The 17,664-nt window shown below is 39.6% G+C and overlaps 1 protein-coding gene across 13 annotated transcripts in view; it reads right to left on the bottom strand.

Moving 5' to 3' along the window:
- MAGI2 (membrane associated guanylate kinase, WW and PDZ domain containing 2) overlaps positions 1-17,664 on the bottom strand; it is a 1,075,940-nt gene that overhangs the window by 101,712 nt on the left and 956,564 nt on the right. For all 13 annotated transcript variants that reach the window (XM_068276199.1, XM_068276198.1, XM_068276200.1 and 10 more), the window contains 2 exons: positions 9,969-10,010; positions 3,267-3,358 (listed from right to left, as the gene is read on the bottom strand). In XM_068276199.1, coding sequence (XP_068132300.1) covers positions 3,267-3,358; positions 9,969-10,010 — 134 coding nt within the window. The remainder of the gene's footprint in view (positions 1-3,266; positions 3,359-9,968; positions 10,011-17,664) is intronic.

Here is a 17,664-nt window from a genome sequence, read left to right as displayed (position 1 = left end):
CGGATTAAACATTTCAAAATATTAAATTCTCATACTGTTCTGACCAGTGTGTCTGATAAAATGTTAATTTTCTCACACAAAACTCCGAGCGGAGATCTTTTTACTTCTTTCTTGTTCTGCCTGTAAAGTTCGAGCAATGGATCTTCAAATATTAAATATCTCCACAAAGAACCTGAGTTACACTTTTAGAACCATGCTTTAAACCTGAAAGCTTTAAAGATAAGCTGAACTATTACCCATGCTGTGAGCTATAGTCTGCAATGAGGGAGTGCGCTCTTCTTGCAGTGTTTCATCATCTTTACAGATATACCTGCCTGAGCGGCATCTCTATCCCAGCAATATCCCACAATAAAGAGAATTCAACTCATTTACTAATTTAAACATCAATTAACTCAGCAGTTCTGTCTTCCTAGATAGCAGATTAGTACTGATTATTCAAACATTTTAAAAGATGATTGTACTGCTCTGCCATATTTCTAGTAAAACATTTATTAGAATCATGACATCAGAAATTAAATCCAATAACCAGCATGCTTCCGTTTAGCAGAAACAAATACTACGGCAAAGAGTTTAAGGTACAGTGCATCTTGCAATAGTAAAAGAAATAAAAGTCAAATGCCTTCATAGTTGTAATATTTGTAACTTAAAGCAGACAAAAACTCTTGCACAGGAGAGAGGGAGAAAACAGAGAAATCCACCATGTGTTCACCGTGCATGTGTTTATAGAAAATAGCCAGTTTAATTCTCGCTTCTCAGCAGGAAATGAGTTAGTGTAATTTGATCTCACAGCTGTCTGCAGAGTTGAGAGCTAATATGTAAACACAGGAGTTTAACCCTTTCTGTGCTCCCAGCAAACCAGGAAGTAACTACATTATGCAGTTTCTTATCTTTTAGAGCAGAGATGAAGTTCTGAGTTCGGGTCCATTTTAACTTATTTTAGTTTCAAAAGGATAAACAGTGTGCACTACATGGAGTTGGATTGGTATACTCTACAGGTGTGCGTGTTACTGTAATATTTATATTTATGGATAAGTAATCTCTTTATCAGGTGGTTTCTAAAAATGACTAACTATGCATGTTCTGTCCTCCTTGCTTCCCAAACAGTCAATTACTTGCTCAGCTGACCATGTGACTCTCTCAGAACAGCAGCAGACAGCAAGTTGTCTGCTGCCTGGTTTGTTTTAAAGCAACCCTGTGGTGCCGCTGTATATTTAACCCATGGCAAGACTAGGGGTACAAGTTGCTGCGACAAACAGGGCTCTTTTATGCATAGTCACATAAGAATCTGACCACAGACATTACTAGGAACCTCCTCCCCCCCTTTCCTCCCTGGGGAGCAGTTAGAAATCTACATACATTTTCATTTGTGATCTTTAATATTTTGTAACAAATTTAGAACTAATAATTACAAATGAGAAATTTGCTTCCCCTTTTATGATCACGTAAACCAGGTACCTATGCACATTTATAGCGACTTTATTGCTTCAGCGTGCAAATCAGCTGAGGACATTTCACAATGTTACATGTTGCAGCTGCACAGATTTTTATGCTCAACCAGTTTTTCATATGGGCCTAGAAATGCACAATACTGTAATCCACTCTAAAATTATTCAATGGCCTTGTGTTTTTTCCTCATGTACCTAGTTACACAGAGAGCGTACACTGGCCTGCTTATGCCTTTATATGATTGCCAGAACGGGTAATGATTCGGAAACAATGTCATTTTAGAATTTCTGTGAAGCTGTCATTAGAACAGGGCAAATATAAAACCTTGCGGATGTAATTACCATTGTAAATGTCAGCATGAGGTTAAAATACACCAGAAACAGGGAGTTGGAGCGACGATGCTGGCATTTTTAAAACTGAAGAACGATGACAAGCTACACATCTCTTAGTACAGATTTACCTTAAGAAGGTCAGTTTATAACAGAGACTGGACATTGTTAGCATAGTAGTCATATGTTACATTAGACAACATGCTATGGAATAGTTTAAGAGCATGCCACTGACCATAACACAGCCACCGTACATTCCAGTACTGATGTTCATTACATATTCAGCATAAATTACTTTTCTTACTATAAGCTCAGGTTTCAATAACTAAACTCTATTCAGCTTTAAACAGCTGTGTGCAGATCATATTTTCATTGTACTTTCACTCTGCAGATAAAGCTCCAGAATAGCACTTTTAATCCTCACTTCACAAACTCATACTCTTCAAGCTTATGCCTTCAAAGGCAAGTTTGACAAGCCGAATTTATATGTGTTGAGAATGAAGATTGCAGAAAGAATATTGGAAGCTTTGAATTGTGCTGAGTCTTCAAGGCAGTTGAAAATATTTATGTATACTTATTTAAATTTGCACGCTGGTGACTGTCGAGGGAATTACAAAGCATGATGCCAACCCAATTTACAAACGGTTAGAGACCTGATGGCTGACATTATCAGAATATTCTTCCGTTGTAGCACACTGAAGTATTTGTTAGGAGTAATCCAAAATTGTGTATAAATGCTATTTATATGTTCCTTAATACTTTTATTTTGCAACAAATACTTATTCAGGTTTGTTTATAGATAATGCATTTTTTATTTACTCTCAAAACTTAGTATAATGGGCCAACTATTACGAGGTCAAACCCCCCCTGTGCCCTACTAAACTACCTCATGGGGTACACATAATATGATTTGACAGTCTATGATCCAGATAATGCATATAACCAATACCCTGAGAACATTGGGTCCAATCCAATTCATTTTTTATCTTAAGTTTTCTGCACACTGCACTTAAAAAGTACGAAAAACTAGCAGAAAAAAAGAAGTGTTAAAATTATTCTCTGTATTTTCTTGTTTGCTGGTGGCTTAAAATGCATTTTTTTGATAAGATGGGATAATTCAATTTAGGAGAAAAAGTGAATTGGATCAGGATAGATACACAGATAAACTCTAGTATATGTGAAGTATCTCAGCTTCCAAAATGTCTGCAATTACTTGCAAGCCTTCAGTTATCTCTCAGCTGCCAATCACAGATATTGCATTTACAGAGAGCACAGGACATTCTCCAGCTTTCTTACTGGTCTGCTGGGTCACATGATGTTTCTATCATTGTGTGCTTGACAACAGCCACATCCCTGCAGATCACAGCTGGCTGTGCAAAAAGACAGCCTGTACACAGAAATAAATTCCACGCCTTGTAATACATGAATTCATGTGCAGATCTACAGTATACCGTGACAAACAGTACTGTGCATGAGGCACAGACAACTTACAGGCTGGCCGGGTTCATCTCCTCCGAGGATCCTAAAACCAAATCCAGATTCTTGTCGTCGAAGATGAACATCCAACTCCTTATAGTCCGGGCCTGTTAAATAAAAATATTTTCTAAACAGTTCATTTCAATCAGACTTGACACGCTACATCCAGATATTAAAAATGACTGTTACTGATGAATGGTTCATGGATATTATTAATCTAGCATAGATTACAATGTAATGAATGAAAAACAAACATTAAGGGACCATGCCAAAGTGACAGATACAATGTCATTTACCGTGTTAATTACATTACACAACATAACAGAAAGGTGGCTGAGAAGTTAACTAAAGATTAGACAAAGTACATAAAACTGTATTACAAGCTTTATCATCATTCTTTAGACTATTTAACACCTAATTTTCAGGGTCAGGTTTCCAACTAAATTAAATTAAAAAAGAAAGATCACTACGGAAGCCCTTTGAAACTCAGCAGAGAGCTTCAGATAGCACATCCATAAGACGCAGTAGATGACCCTGACATATGATTTCCAGATATACTGGAGAAAACCTTTTCCATTTCACGCTACGAATTGCAAATTGTGATGCCATCCTAATTTATAAACAATCAGGGACCTGATGGCTGACATTTTCTTAATACCCTTGCACTGTGTGCACATCTATGTAATCAGTCAGTCATGCAGTCAGTCTATGTACCTTCGTAATCAGAGTAAACGTGTACTTGCATTTTCCAATGAGTGACGGGGTTCTGCAGCTGACATGTACATACATACATTACACATCTGCATTAGTCATTGTCGAGTTGGATGCCATTTCTGCTAGATGCTTTCACCATCTCATACATGTTGCTTGTCACTGACTCTAGCACTATTTCTTTCCTGGGAAACGCTTTCATTTCTCTCACTACCTCAAGAATAGAACTTTTTAGAGTTATATATATATGTATTTTCTTTTGAAAGAACACATTCCTTTTCACTTTTTTCACACACAAAAGAGCTACACACTAGCAGCAATAAAGTAAATTGCAGGTTTTAAGATGCCTAACTACAAGCTACTAAAACCTACAACACATTCTGTACATTCTAGTGCAAAATAATGGGTCAGAGACAGTGATCACCATGACGCAGCCAGCATGACTTCAGGTTCTACATTACTACTATTAATAGTAAATATAACGGACTTCTTGAAAGAGAAGGTATTTGCAATTTTTCTGTTTTATGTGAGCAAAAAGAAAGCCAACAATGCGTTGTGTCAGCTCAATGAGTGAATATGTAAATTATTCCTGAAATGCCAAGCAAACATTCAGAGCTGCTAGTTTACAGTATGCTTATACCTATTAATTTTACGGGGCTATATAAACCAACTTGCAGACAGCTGCTTCAGGTTTAAATTGACTTTCATAAGTCCAAGGTCTGGGTTGATACAGCTCTATAAGTAGCGTAATGGAAGTCCCTTCATGATCACCTAAGCCAAACAACTGCAATTACCTTTGGTTTTAAAAATGCCATTTTTTTAGCATAGCTTTTTACAGTAAGGGAGATTTTAGTTTCTTTTTAGTCCCTTACAAGATTCCTAGTGGTCCTGGATCACCATGACTTAACCACTTAAGGACTGCAGCCTTAAAACCCCTTAAAGAGAACCCGAGGTAGGGTTCTAAGAATTAAGTCTACGCTCAGAGGCTGGGTCTACTTATACAGCCCAGCCTCTGTTGCTATTTCAATCCCCCCTAAATTCCCCTTGCGCTCCGTTATCCCCCATAAATCACAGCCGTGCTGTGCGGGCTGTGTTTACTTTTGTCCTGTCACTCTCCGCCACGCCCCTGCCTTCTCCATAGCTCCGGTCCCCGCCTGTGTCCCTTACCTCCCCGCTGATTGGAGGGAAGGGATGGGGTGGGGACCGGTACTATACAGGAGGCGGGGGAGTGCCGAGAGTGACAGGACGAAAGTAAACACAGCCCGCTGTGACACGCTGCGTGTCGGCAGCATGGCTGATGATTTATGGGGAGAGCAGAGCGCAGGGGAAACTTTGGGGGGGGGGGGATTGAAATAGCAACAGAGGCTGGGCAATATAAGCAGACCCAGCCTCTGAGCGCAGATTCCATTCATAGAACCCCACCTCGGGTTCTCTTTAAAGAGAACCCGGGGTGCGGTTCTAAGAATGATATCCGCACACAGAGGCTGGGTCTGCCTATACAGCCCGGCTTTTGTTGCTATGAAGTGTCCCCCCAGTCCCCCCGTGCGCTCTGCTCTGAACCCATAAATCACAGCCACGCTGTCGACACGCAGTGTGTCGCAGCAGGCAGTGTTTACCTATGAAGTGTCACTCTCGCCGCTCCCCCCGCCTCCTGCATAGCTCCGGTCCCCGCCCGCGTCCCTTCCCTCAAATCAGTGGGGAAGAAAGGGACGCGTGCGGGGACCGGAGCTATGCAGAAGGCGGGGGGAGCGGCGAGAGTGACACTACATAGGTAAACACAGCCCACTGCGTGTCGACAGCGTGGCTGTGATTTATGGGGGCATAGCAGAGCACTGGGGGGGGGCCTGCGGGAACACTACATAGCAACAGAGGCTGGGCTGTATAGGCAGACCCAGCCTCTGTGTGCGGATACCATTCTTAGAACCCCACCTCGGGTTCTCTTTAAGGACCAGACACTTTTTTCCATTCAGACCACTGCAGCTTTAACAGTTTATTGCTCGGTCATACAACCTACTATCTAAATGAATTTCACCTCCTTTTCTTGTCACTAATACAGCTTTTGGTGCTATTTGATTGCTGCTGTGATTTTTAGTTTTTATTATATTCATAAAAAAAGACATGAATTTTGTCAAAAAATTATTTTTTTAAATTTCTGTGCTGACATTTTTCAAATAAAGTAACATTTCCATAAAAAATGTTGTCTAAATTTATTGTGCTACATGTCTTTGATCAATAATTAGACACGTATTGGATTTTTTTTTGTTTGGGTAAAAGTTATAGCCTTTACAAACTATGGTGCAAAAAGTGAATTTCACCCAGTTTGAAGCATCTCTGACTTTTCTGAGCACCTGTCATGTTTCATGAGGTGCTAGAATTCCAGGATAGTATAAATATCCCCCAAATGACCCCATTTTGGAAAGAAGACATCCCAAAGTATTCACTAAGAGGCATGGTGAGTTCATAGAAGATTTTATTTTTTGTCACCAGTTAGCGGTAAATGACACTTTGTGACAAAAAAAATAAATAAAAGAAAGTTTCCATTTCTGCTAACTTGTGACAAAAAAAAAAAATGAAATCTGCCACGTACTTACCATGCCCCTCTCTGAATACTTTGGGGTGTCTACTTTCAAAAATGGGGTCATTTGTGGGGTGTGTTTACTATCCTGGCATTTTGGGTGTAAGCACCCCTGTAAAACCTAAAGGTACTGATAGGACGTTGGGCCCCTTAGCGCACCTAAGCTGCAAAAAAGTGTCACACATGTGGTATTGCCGTACTCAGGAGAAATAGTATAATGTGTTTTGGGGTGTATTTTTACACATACCCATGCTAGGTGGGAGAAATATCTCTGTAAATGAGATTTTTTTTTATTTTTTTTTACACAAAGTTGTCCATTTACAGAGATATTTCTCCAACCCAGTATGGGTATGTGTAAAAAAACACCCTAAAACACATTATACTACTTCTCCTGAGTACAGCGATCCCACGTGTGACACTTTTTTGCAGCCTAGGTGTGCTAAGGGGCCCAAAGTCCTATGAGTACCTTTAGGATTTCACAGGTAATTTTGAGGCATTTGGCTTCCAGACTACTCCTCATAGTTTAGGGCCCCTAAAATGCCAGGGCAGTATAGGAACCCCAAAAGTGACCCAATTTTAGAAAGATGACACCCCAAGGTATTCCGTTAGGAGTATGGTGAGTTCATAGAAGATTTTATTTGTTGTCACAAGTTAGCGGAAATTGATTTTTATTGTTTTTTTTTCACAAAGTGTCATTTACCACTAACTTGTGACAAAAAATAAAATCTTCTATGAACTCACCATACACCTAATGGAATACCTTGGGGTGTCGTCTTTCTAAAACGGGGTCACTTGTGGGGTTCCTATACTGCTCTGGCATTTTAGGGGCCCAAAACCGTGAGGAGTAGTCTGGAAACCAAATGCCTCAAAATGACTGTTCAGGGGTATAAGCATCTGCAAATTTTTATGACAGGTGGTCTATGAGGGGCCGAATTTTGTGGAACCGGTCATAAGCAGGGTGGCCTCTTAGAGGACAGGTTGTATTGGCACTGAAGCGCAGGATGTTCTCAAATCGTGACCTGGACATGGCAGCAGAGAATATGAGCATGTGATGTATTGGGTGTGTAGACCAATAAGACCGCAATACATTTTTTTTTACTAGACCCATGTTAAGGAGAAGGCCCCCAAAAAATGTTAAGTTTGGAAACTTGGAGTGGTTTCCACCGAAAAGCCTGGGCATGGTAGCTTCTCGGATTGGCGGTTGCGTATTGTGTGGCATAACGGTTGGTCTCAGCCACAATTAAGTCATAGAGAGCCACGGTGCAGAACAGATGAAAAAAGTCTAGGGCCAATCCTAGATTATCTGTCTCCACCCAGACTCCAGACTGGTGAAAGGGGGCAGTACGGGTTCGCACTTGCAATCCCATTTCAGAGTGAAAAAGCACCCTTAATCAGAGCTCCCCAACCCTGTCCTCAAGGCCCACCAATAGTATATGTTTTGCAGAGAAACCACAAGCATTCACAGGTGTGGTCATTAGCATCTCATCAGCGCTGATTAACTACCTGTGTAGATTTCCATAAAACATGCACCGTTGGTGGGCCTTGAGGACAGGGTTGGGAACACGGCCCACGGACTGTCTTTTCATATCACCTTACCTTACAGTAGGTAGTAAAAATCTTACAGCTCTGAAAGGTTGTGGACTATTCCACCTCCATATGGGGGATTCTCAGTATTCCTTTTATTTTTTATAAAAGCACTGCAAGCACTTCAAGTGTAGCAGCAGTTATAAATCAGATAAGAGGTAACTCATCTATGGCTAGCCCCATTGATTTGCCCACCATGTATTTGTGGGAAACAATTTTTATTTTTATTACTCCTATATACTCACCACCCTGAATGACCTGACATACACACCTCTACTGCTCTTCTAGTAAAGTAACTGGTTGTGGACCTGCACGTGGCTGAACATCAATATTTATTGCAGTACTAAGCATACCAGGATGGAGAAGGAAAAAGGAATGAGAGCAGATCATTGTGTAACTAATTAAGGAGGGAATTCACACATTTTTAGAATATATCTATCATCATGGTTTTACTTTTTTTTTTTTTTAATCAAAGACCGTTATTGTACAAATGCACATTCATATTCAATTTTGACAAGTCCAGGTTTCTAAGGCAATTACACTATTCAAGGGGAGTGTGTTGCATAATATTGATGGGTTATGCATTTCATTAATTAACAATTTTATTTGTTATAATTCCAGTATTATAAATATCTTGTATACTGGCAAAACTTGTGTCTGTAGTACTTTGCCCTATCCTTTACTGAGATACCTGTATTCCTTAGGGACTAAAAATAAACCAGCATCACTTCAATATAATTACTATGATTAATTAAACAATGAAACTACACGTTTGGCTATTCTACATTTAAAAATTCTTCAGGCAAAGATGAATATTTTGCTTTTAAACTTACTTATTGGAACTGGCTTATAAAAAAGCAAAAAAGAGTGCAAAGAAAAGTGGAAAAAATAGTCTAAGCTGGTAGAGCAAGAGCAAGCAATAAGGTTGCAGCTGTTCAACGAAAGGAGGATCCTGGGATTCTGACTGGATGTTCTGGGCAACTACTCTAGTTTTACTCCAGTCGTTCTTACCCCGGTCTTGTTTAGTTAGCCCCAGAGAAGTGGTTGTCCTCTACCCCGGTAGTCTTGCCCAGAAAGATTGGTAATCCTGTTTTTTTTTCTATTTGGGTATATGTTCTTGTTTACCAATGTTACCAATTGCTTGGAATTATTGATCTTTAAATAATTGATACTATTTTATCACAAGTAGAGTAAAAATCTGAGATGACTCTGTTCTCTCCAGAGTCAGACAACATTTTATACCTATTATTGCCATAGAGATGGTAGACTGCCCCTTAGGACAAAAGTTGAGAAATTCAGAAAACCTGCAGCTTTTACTGCTTTTTAGAATGTTATTTAGTAATGCGTTATGAAGTTTAAATACTGTAGTATAATAAGTTATATACTGAATCTCCAGTCATCTATCAATGTACTATATAACTGTATTTTTATTAGCAGCTAACAAAAACAGTGCACCATTCTTAGCTTTCAACAATGGTAGGCAACTATATACGGCAAAGCTCGCCTAACCAATCTCCCATTCTAACTTCACATAACTAGCTCTGCCAAGGCGGGTAAACAGGTTGTGTCTTCACAATGTCCACTGCACCATCTTTACTATCTATTTTTGCTCTTTTAATCACATTGTTGAGGAGGAATCAGAATGAAATAGGAACTACAGTTAGCCCCATCCAGACACCCGTGTTTTTTTTAACTTGGATTCTAATAAACCGGAAATGGTGGTGACATGGAGATTATGAGAGGACAATCACAGCTAAACTCTGTCCGGAGTAATAGACACAGGACACACATTTAGGTTAGGACACAGAGTGATGAACACAGGACAATGGTTTCTGAAGAATACTTGCCAGAAGGATCCGCTCTGAAACCAGCTCTGGGTGGCACTTGCTCTGAATAGGAAGATGAGGAGTTTTCCGTAAGCAAATTAAATTGCTAAATGCATATCACCTTATGCAGGTTGCGATTATATACATGCATAACATGTTTGGCAGTGAAAATGCTACGTAGTAGTCCTTAAATCTTCATATAAAACTGAGTAACTCTATACATACAGTATTTATCTACAACGTACACACACATGCCATCTGCATTCTAAGTTTGCAACTTCAAAGAGGAAAAAAACACTGCGGTAATCATAGACAATATACCCTTTATCTTTAACTGCCAAAAAAGGCATAATTAAACATTACAATGGTATTTATTATGGTGGCCATCAACAGAACAATCTAAAAGAATAGTTTGGTTGATCTAAATAATGAAATTAACTGTATTGTCATGAATTGAATGACTTAAATAAGTACTCCATTAACTGCCACTAATATAACTGCCACAGATTTCATCTACTACGTCTGGTATGATCATTAAAAAGAACATTCAATGGGTTTGCATCGAGAGTCAAAACTGGAACTTTTTTCTTCTATTTGTGCCCATTCAATTGATTGTTCTGTGTATAGCCATAACATAAGTATACATTCTCCTGGCAGGGGGGAAAAAAGCAGGTTTAATGGGACAAAAACATATTGTCAGTTATTAAGCTACATTGTTGCAAAATACATGTTAATTTGCCAGCAATACTATTTTCCCTTGAGAAAGAGATTGCATATCACTATATCTATACAATGGATGTTATACAATGGATGTTGATCACATTCCTAGTGCAGAACTCCAGGCGAAAAAATGGAGGAAACCCTGCAAGAAAAATCTTTACATTGACCTCCTCCTTTGCTCCTTTTCACACACTTCACTTCAGTCATCCTGGGATGCTTCACTAGAATCCCAAAGAGACCAATTTTTTAATATAGTGGCAGTATCCTAGGCAGGATTACAAGATAGCAATCCTGTCTGTCAGGTCCCGTTCATACTATGTGGACACACAAAGCAGACAGGTGGAAGGCTACAATGATTTTATATAGGCCAGTTGATATTTATGCATTCCATTGCAAAAAAAATATTCCTGCTACACAAATACATTTTATTGGACAGGAGGACAATATTGCACTTAATGAAAGGCAATAAAGGGCAACATGGCAGACAGCATCTACATAGCTTTAACCATGTGTACAGCTTTGGAATCTTAAAGTGTACCAGAGACCAAAAAAAAAAAAGTTTTATACATACCTGGGGCTTCTTCCAGCCCCATGCGCACGGATTGCTTCCACGCTGCCATCTTTTTCTGGCTACAGCTCTGTTATCGGGTCCCGTTAGTTCTGCCAGTCGCAGCCAGTCTGGGCAAGAGGAAGTGCGTTCTCTACGTATCTCTCCTGTTGAATAGTTGTGCACTGCAGTACAACACAATCCTGCACATTCTCTCACAAAGCAGACACATAATGGTACAAGGTAACATTCAGTGTTACCAGTTGCCTGTAAATTATGAATATGTTACTGCCACGTTGTTTTCCTTTTTTATCACTGTGTAAGATGTGTGCACTATAATTCATTGGGCACTTGTATCCATTAAACCCAATATGTTCATGCAACCTAATGTGTTAATGCAACAGAGATCAAATCTCTACTGTTGTGAAACTCCCCACCTTCATCTAAGGAACATTGAAAAATAAAACACATCAGGCTTGATTCACTAATACAAATTGCATGCCTTATCAGAGTTAACACGCCTTATCACAGTTAATGTGTCTTATCAGAGTCGCATGGGTTTGGTTTTTGAGCCTGGCAGTGGTTGTACTTTACTATAGGTTCTTGTGTGAATGACCTGTGAATGTCCAGCCATAATGAAAGCATAAATTAAGGTAATTAGATGTTCTAGGAAGATGAGGGGCTTGGTTCACTAATACAAATAGCAAGCCTTATCAGAGTTAACACGCCTTATCAGAGTTAACACCCTTTATCGGAGTTAGCATGCCTTATCGGGGTTAACATGCCTTATCAGAGTAGCACAGAGAGTGCTACGAACTTATGCCTGCTAATTGGCAATGACGAGAGCTCCACTTATCCTGCCCTGAGCCTCTGCGGGTCCAATAACTTTAAAGGACATTATCTCTGCATTTTGATTGGCCCAATAGGCTGCCTGTCAAGTTTCCTGTCAAGTGGCAGGCAGCCTATTGGGCCAATTAAAGCGTGGGGATAATGTCCTTAAAGTGATTGGACCCGCAGGGGCTTAGGGCAGGACGAGTGGAGCTCTAGTCATTGCCAATTAGCAGGCATAAGTTCGAAAACCAAACCCACTATTGCCACATAACACTAATTGTCCACTTAGTCTACTGGCTAGCCATAAAATGAGAATCTATTTCAAGACCGACCTACTGACATTTACATCCTTACACAATTTAGGCCACTGGTATTTTAAAAGAATTGTTGCAGTTGCACTGCACATCTTGTTACCTCAGAACAGAAAGAGGTAATCTAGACACTAGGTTCTCAACACATGGTACGCTAACCCCAGGGGGTACTTTAGTAGGCCCTAGGGGGTACTTGAGTTTGTCATAATCAATCTAATATTGTAAGTTTTGAGACAAAAAAAATAATTTATATATAAATACGTATTAATAGTTGATTAAAAGCATCAAGATATGATGGGAAAACATTTTTTCCACCATTATGGGGTACACCTTAAAAATAGGCATTGAGGGGTACTTAAGGCAATTTTACCAGCAATATGGGGTACTTGGTCAACAAAGTAGTTAGTAAAGTGGTACATGCTAAAATAACGTTGAGAAACACTGATCTAGACATACCAAGTCCAACTCAAACCCAGAGCCTTCTGTCATGCAGCTTCTATTAGATAAGGACAGCTCCCTTCCTTGGGGCATTCCATATTGAAACCCCAACCTATTCAGTGTGGCATTTAGAGACGTGCAGCTACATTTTCTGTGATAAAATCCACCCTGCCACTAATCATTGAACTGAAACATCTTACGTACATTGCCTTCTATGGGAAAAAAGTGCTTTATAAATGTTGATGATCACTGCCCATAAATCATTATGAATCAATGAAATAAGTGTCCTTCCGTCTATATAGATATCGTCTGTCCTTTATAGATATTTGCATAATAAAATTGCTTCTAAGTTTATTTTGGTTAGCACACTCTCATTTTAAAAATGCATAAAAATGTTTTCAGTGTAAAAAATGCTGCATATGAAGTTCTTATTAATGTATCATATAAATATGATAGAGCCAATACAAATAGTGTTTTGCTTTTAGTACCACTTTTATCAATGGTGAGCTTAGTACAAACTAAAATCTTTACAGACTTATAAAAAGGAAGGGGACGTGGGTTTAGCAGATGCACAAACTTGCCTATTGGCAAACTTGGTAGTCTCATACCCTGAAACTAACAAAGATAATGAGACAATTTTAGTGAAACGTTTTTGTTTACACTACAGTGTATCCTTACATTAGTGCAGATCCTGTTTAGTACAGTTACAGAGAAATACACATGAAACAACATTTTAGCACAGGCAAACGTTTTTATTCCTAAAAACAGAAACACAGCAGACCAGACCTTCTCATAGTGAGTATCGTCTCATCAGTGACACCCTTGTGCAATCGCACACACTGCGTGAGGGAAAAAGGTACTATCACCAGGGTAGATGGGGATCACACGCCCCCCCTTTCCTTCCCTGCTCACCAGAAGGTTTCTTGTCAGTACCCTCCACGAATATATCCAGGTCCAGAAAGTGAATTCTAGACCTGCTACACTCCAGAGTGAGCTTAATGTTAGTTTCAATGCTATTAGCCTCCTGAATGAATTCATGGAAAGACGTCTCCTGACCCCGCCATACTATAAACAAATCGTCTATGAATCGCCACCATGATAAAATATTCACACCCCCTTTACATATGGCCACCTCCTCCCATCTCGCCATAAACAGATTAGCTAACGATGGGGCATACGATGCCCCCATCGCGCATCCATATCGCTGTACATAATAACCTCCTTTATACCAGAAATAGTTTTTGGTAAGTGCAAATTCCAATAGTTTTAACAGAAAGGTAATTTGTTCCCCTCTTAATTCCCCTTCCTGTTCCATATAGAATTTTGCGGCTGCAATTCCTCCCTCATGGGATACATTGGTATATAGGGAACTGACATCAGCTGTTCCTAACACCATATTTTCCTCCACCTGAATCCTTTCCAACACTTGTATTGTGTGCCCTGTGTCCTTAAGCACATGTGGCAATTTACATGCCAGAGGTTGCAGGAATTGGTCCAAATACATTCCAACCCTATGTGTTACCGAACCAATGCCACTAATAATGGGGCGACCTGGGGGTTCCGTTAAGTCCTTATGAATTTTTGGCGTTTGGTAGATAATAGGCACCCGTGGTGCAGAGGGAATGAGATACCTAAATTCTCGATCAGACAACACTCCCTTATCTAGTCCTTCTTTCAACAGTACAATCAATTGCCGTTTATATTCCTGTGTGGGGTTACCTGCCAATTTCTCATATGTGTTAACATCAGAAACTATTTTGTCCAGTTCTCCAAAATATTGAACTTTATTTAAAACTACCACAGGGAACGTGCGCACTCCAGCCCCTGATGAGTCACAACTTGGCACGTGACGAAACGCGTAGGGCGGAGCTTGGAGGACGCACGCTGTACTACCACTGATCGGAGGAGACGCGGCCTGGGCATGTGAGAGGTGACCGGAGCTGGCGGCGATGTGGTATTGTGATATGCTAATATACAAGATAATTTTATGTACGCAGTTTTAATTTGGGGGCCATTGGGAGCCTATTAAAGCGGTTTTATGCTATGTGAATACGCTTGATGTTTTTAAGGTTCTTAAACGGCATGGATGCTTTGTGATATGCAGTACTGACAAGAAACCTTCTGGTGAGCAGGGAAGGAAAGGGGGGGCGTGTGATCCCCATCTACCCTGGTGATAGTACCTTTTTCCCTCACGCAGTGTGTGCGATTGCACAAGGGTGTCACTGATGAGACGATACTCACTATGAGAAGGTCTGGTCTGCTGTGTTTCTGTTTTTAGGAATTCCTTGGATCACAAACGGTGATACAGAATATTGGCGCGGCTATAGTGTGATTGTTTATGTGACTGGGACTTGTCTCTGTGCATAGTCAGCAGCCTATCAAGGAAAGTGAGGACTGAGCGCAACATCACGGTGAAAACGTTTTTATTGCTTGTTTGTGTAGCCTTCCTTTCCCTTGTGTTTGGATACAAAATACAGAAAGATCAGACATAAGTGCATGTCCTGCATAAAAATAACTAACTATCCCAATAACCAATTAAAACTGGTTGGAAATGTTAGCGTTTTTCAGATTTCATTTCCTGATGGGAAATAATAGCAACTTGACAAAGCCTTCATGTGTAGAAACATTTAATTAGATTTGGGGCCCCCAACCCATCATGATGCACAAGTATGGGGCACTTAAGTAATTTAATTTTATTTTCTGTACATTTTATTTGAATATTATCAGACTGTTACCGCACAAGTTTAACTGACCCAGACTTGTTAATGAGAGAGCAGAACAGTGGTCTTATCTGCTCTATATATTATATGTTTCAAACTGCATCTCACATATGCTATCCTTTAAAGGACCACAATCACAAAATCTATAACATTTCATATACATGAACGATTTAGGATATATTGAAGAAGTATATTTGTCCCAGTTTAGAATGCATTGTAAATGATATTTGCCCTACATAGCTGTCACTTACATCAGGTTGTAACTAGTAATCTCCAGATTAATTTTAGGAATCCCCCCTCCCCCTAGGTGCATGCCACTCTCTTTCATCCCCTCTGGGTGGACAGTGACTTGCTGTGGCTTGTCCTTTGCACGGCATGGACTCCGCTGCTACGCACGCAGCTGTATCAACGCTGTGCATTACAACTGCCTATTAGTATATACAGTAAGATAATCGGACAACTCAACTTCTTGCCAACAAATTTTAGACTAGTTACACTCCTCATGAGGGATTCTTTGGGCTTCCTTTATTTTCAAAACCACCCCCTGAATGGCAATACCAACGTCCAATTGCAAGTTTAGTATGCATTGTAGAGGGCATGTCAGCCAGCATGTTTGTATATGGCCTTTCCAGAGAAAACTAAAGGACACTTTGAAACCTTTGAAGACATACTAGTAAAAAACATGTAGGTAAAATATTCAGAGCTGTCATTATAATACAGACTGTAAGTGAAAGTTACATATGAAGAAAAGTAACATGTTGTGCATCTCAATTTTATTGGCTTCTAGAGTTTCTCCTTTATTGTCATTTATAGAATAAGACTGTCTTTTATATTATTTGTTTTAATTGTTCTCATAGAACAGTACTGAGTCCCTGCCTACCTTTGGCTCTTTGGGATGCCATTGTTTGGAATGGGTTATCATACTTTATGTTCTCTACTATTTCCATTTCTGTATTCATCAAATCTGTTTTGTTCATTCTTAATATTTAAATTTTAATTTTAGTACCACTGATGTATGTCTACTGACATGCACCCCCTGTATCATTAAGTGAAAGTATTGTGGAATTAATTTACTAGGGTAGATTCCAGGAAGGAGGTAATTAGTGGTGCAAGGCAAGGCTAGAACATAGTTAGAATTAGTGACCAATGCACCTTCAGGTAGTACACTATCTACAACAAATATGAGAGTTGAGGAGATTAAAAAGATGGAATCATTTTTCAATGGGGTGATGACATTTCCACACATCAAATCGGTTATCTTCACCAGCAAAATCAAGTTTACAGATTCACAACATGTAAGTTTAGGGTTCAATTCTGGATCCCTTGTGCACCTGAAGCCCTTCTTGGGGTTCACATGACCTTAACTACTTTGGCCTCCTGGACGTAGTAGCTACGCCCAGGAGGCCATGTGCGCTGCCGCGCGCCCCCACGGCCGATCGCGCGTGTGCACGCGCACTACCAGCCCGCGGTTCGCTAGCCAGGCAATCAGTGAATCGGGCTATGGTGTCCGATCACTGATTGCTCTCCCCCCGAGAAAAAACGTCAGCTTTGCACGGAAGCTGAGGTTTTTCTGTTCCCATTTCCCCCGACGTCACTCTAAGCGTCCGTGTTATGCTTAGAGTGACGTCATTGTAAACAAACTCATGGCTGCCATCTTGTGGCCAAAAAGCTAACTGCATTAAAATGCAAAAAAAAAATTAAAAAATAGACCAATATGTACAAAAAAAATTGATTTGCATCCCACCCTCCCAAAAATACCCACATAAAATGTTTAATAATAAAAAAAAACAAACATTACAATAAAAACAAAAACAAAAAACACAAATATTTACCTAAGGGTCTAAACTTTTTAAATATCTATGTAAACATGAAATATTTCTATTTTTTTTAATTATAAGCTTGTAAATAGTGATGGATGCAAAATGGAAAAAATGCACTTTTATTTCCAAGTAAAATATTTTCGCCATACATTGTGATGGGGACATAATTTAAATGGTGTAATAACCGGGAGAAATGGGCACATTCAATACGTGAGTTTTAATTGTGGAGGCATGTATTATTTTAAAACTATAATGGCCGAAAACTGAGAAATAATGCATTTTTTCAGTTTTTTCCTTATTCTTCCTGTTAAAATGCATTTACAGTAAAGT

Source organism: Hyperolius riggenbachi, chromosome 3 (genome assembly GCF_040937935.1).
Source record: "Hyperolius riggenbachi isolate aHypRig1 chromosome 3, aHypRig1.pri, whole genome shotgun sequence".
NCBI classification, from domain to species: Eukaryota; Metazoa; Chordata; class Amphibia; order Anura; family Hyperoliidae; genus Hyperolius; species Hyperolius riggenbachi.
Note: the sequence above shows the minus strand (reverse complement) of the source record. Positions and strands in the feature narration are given on the sequence as shown.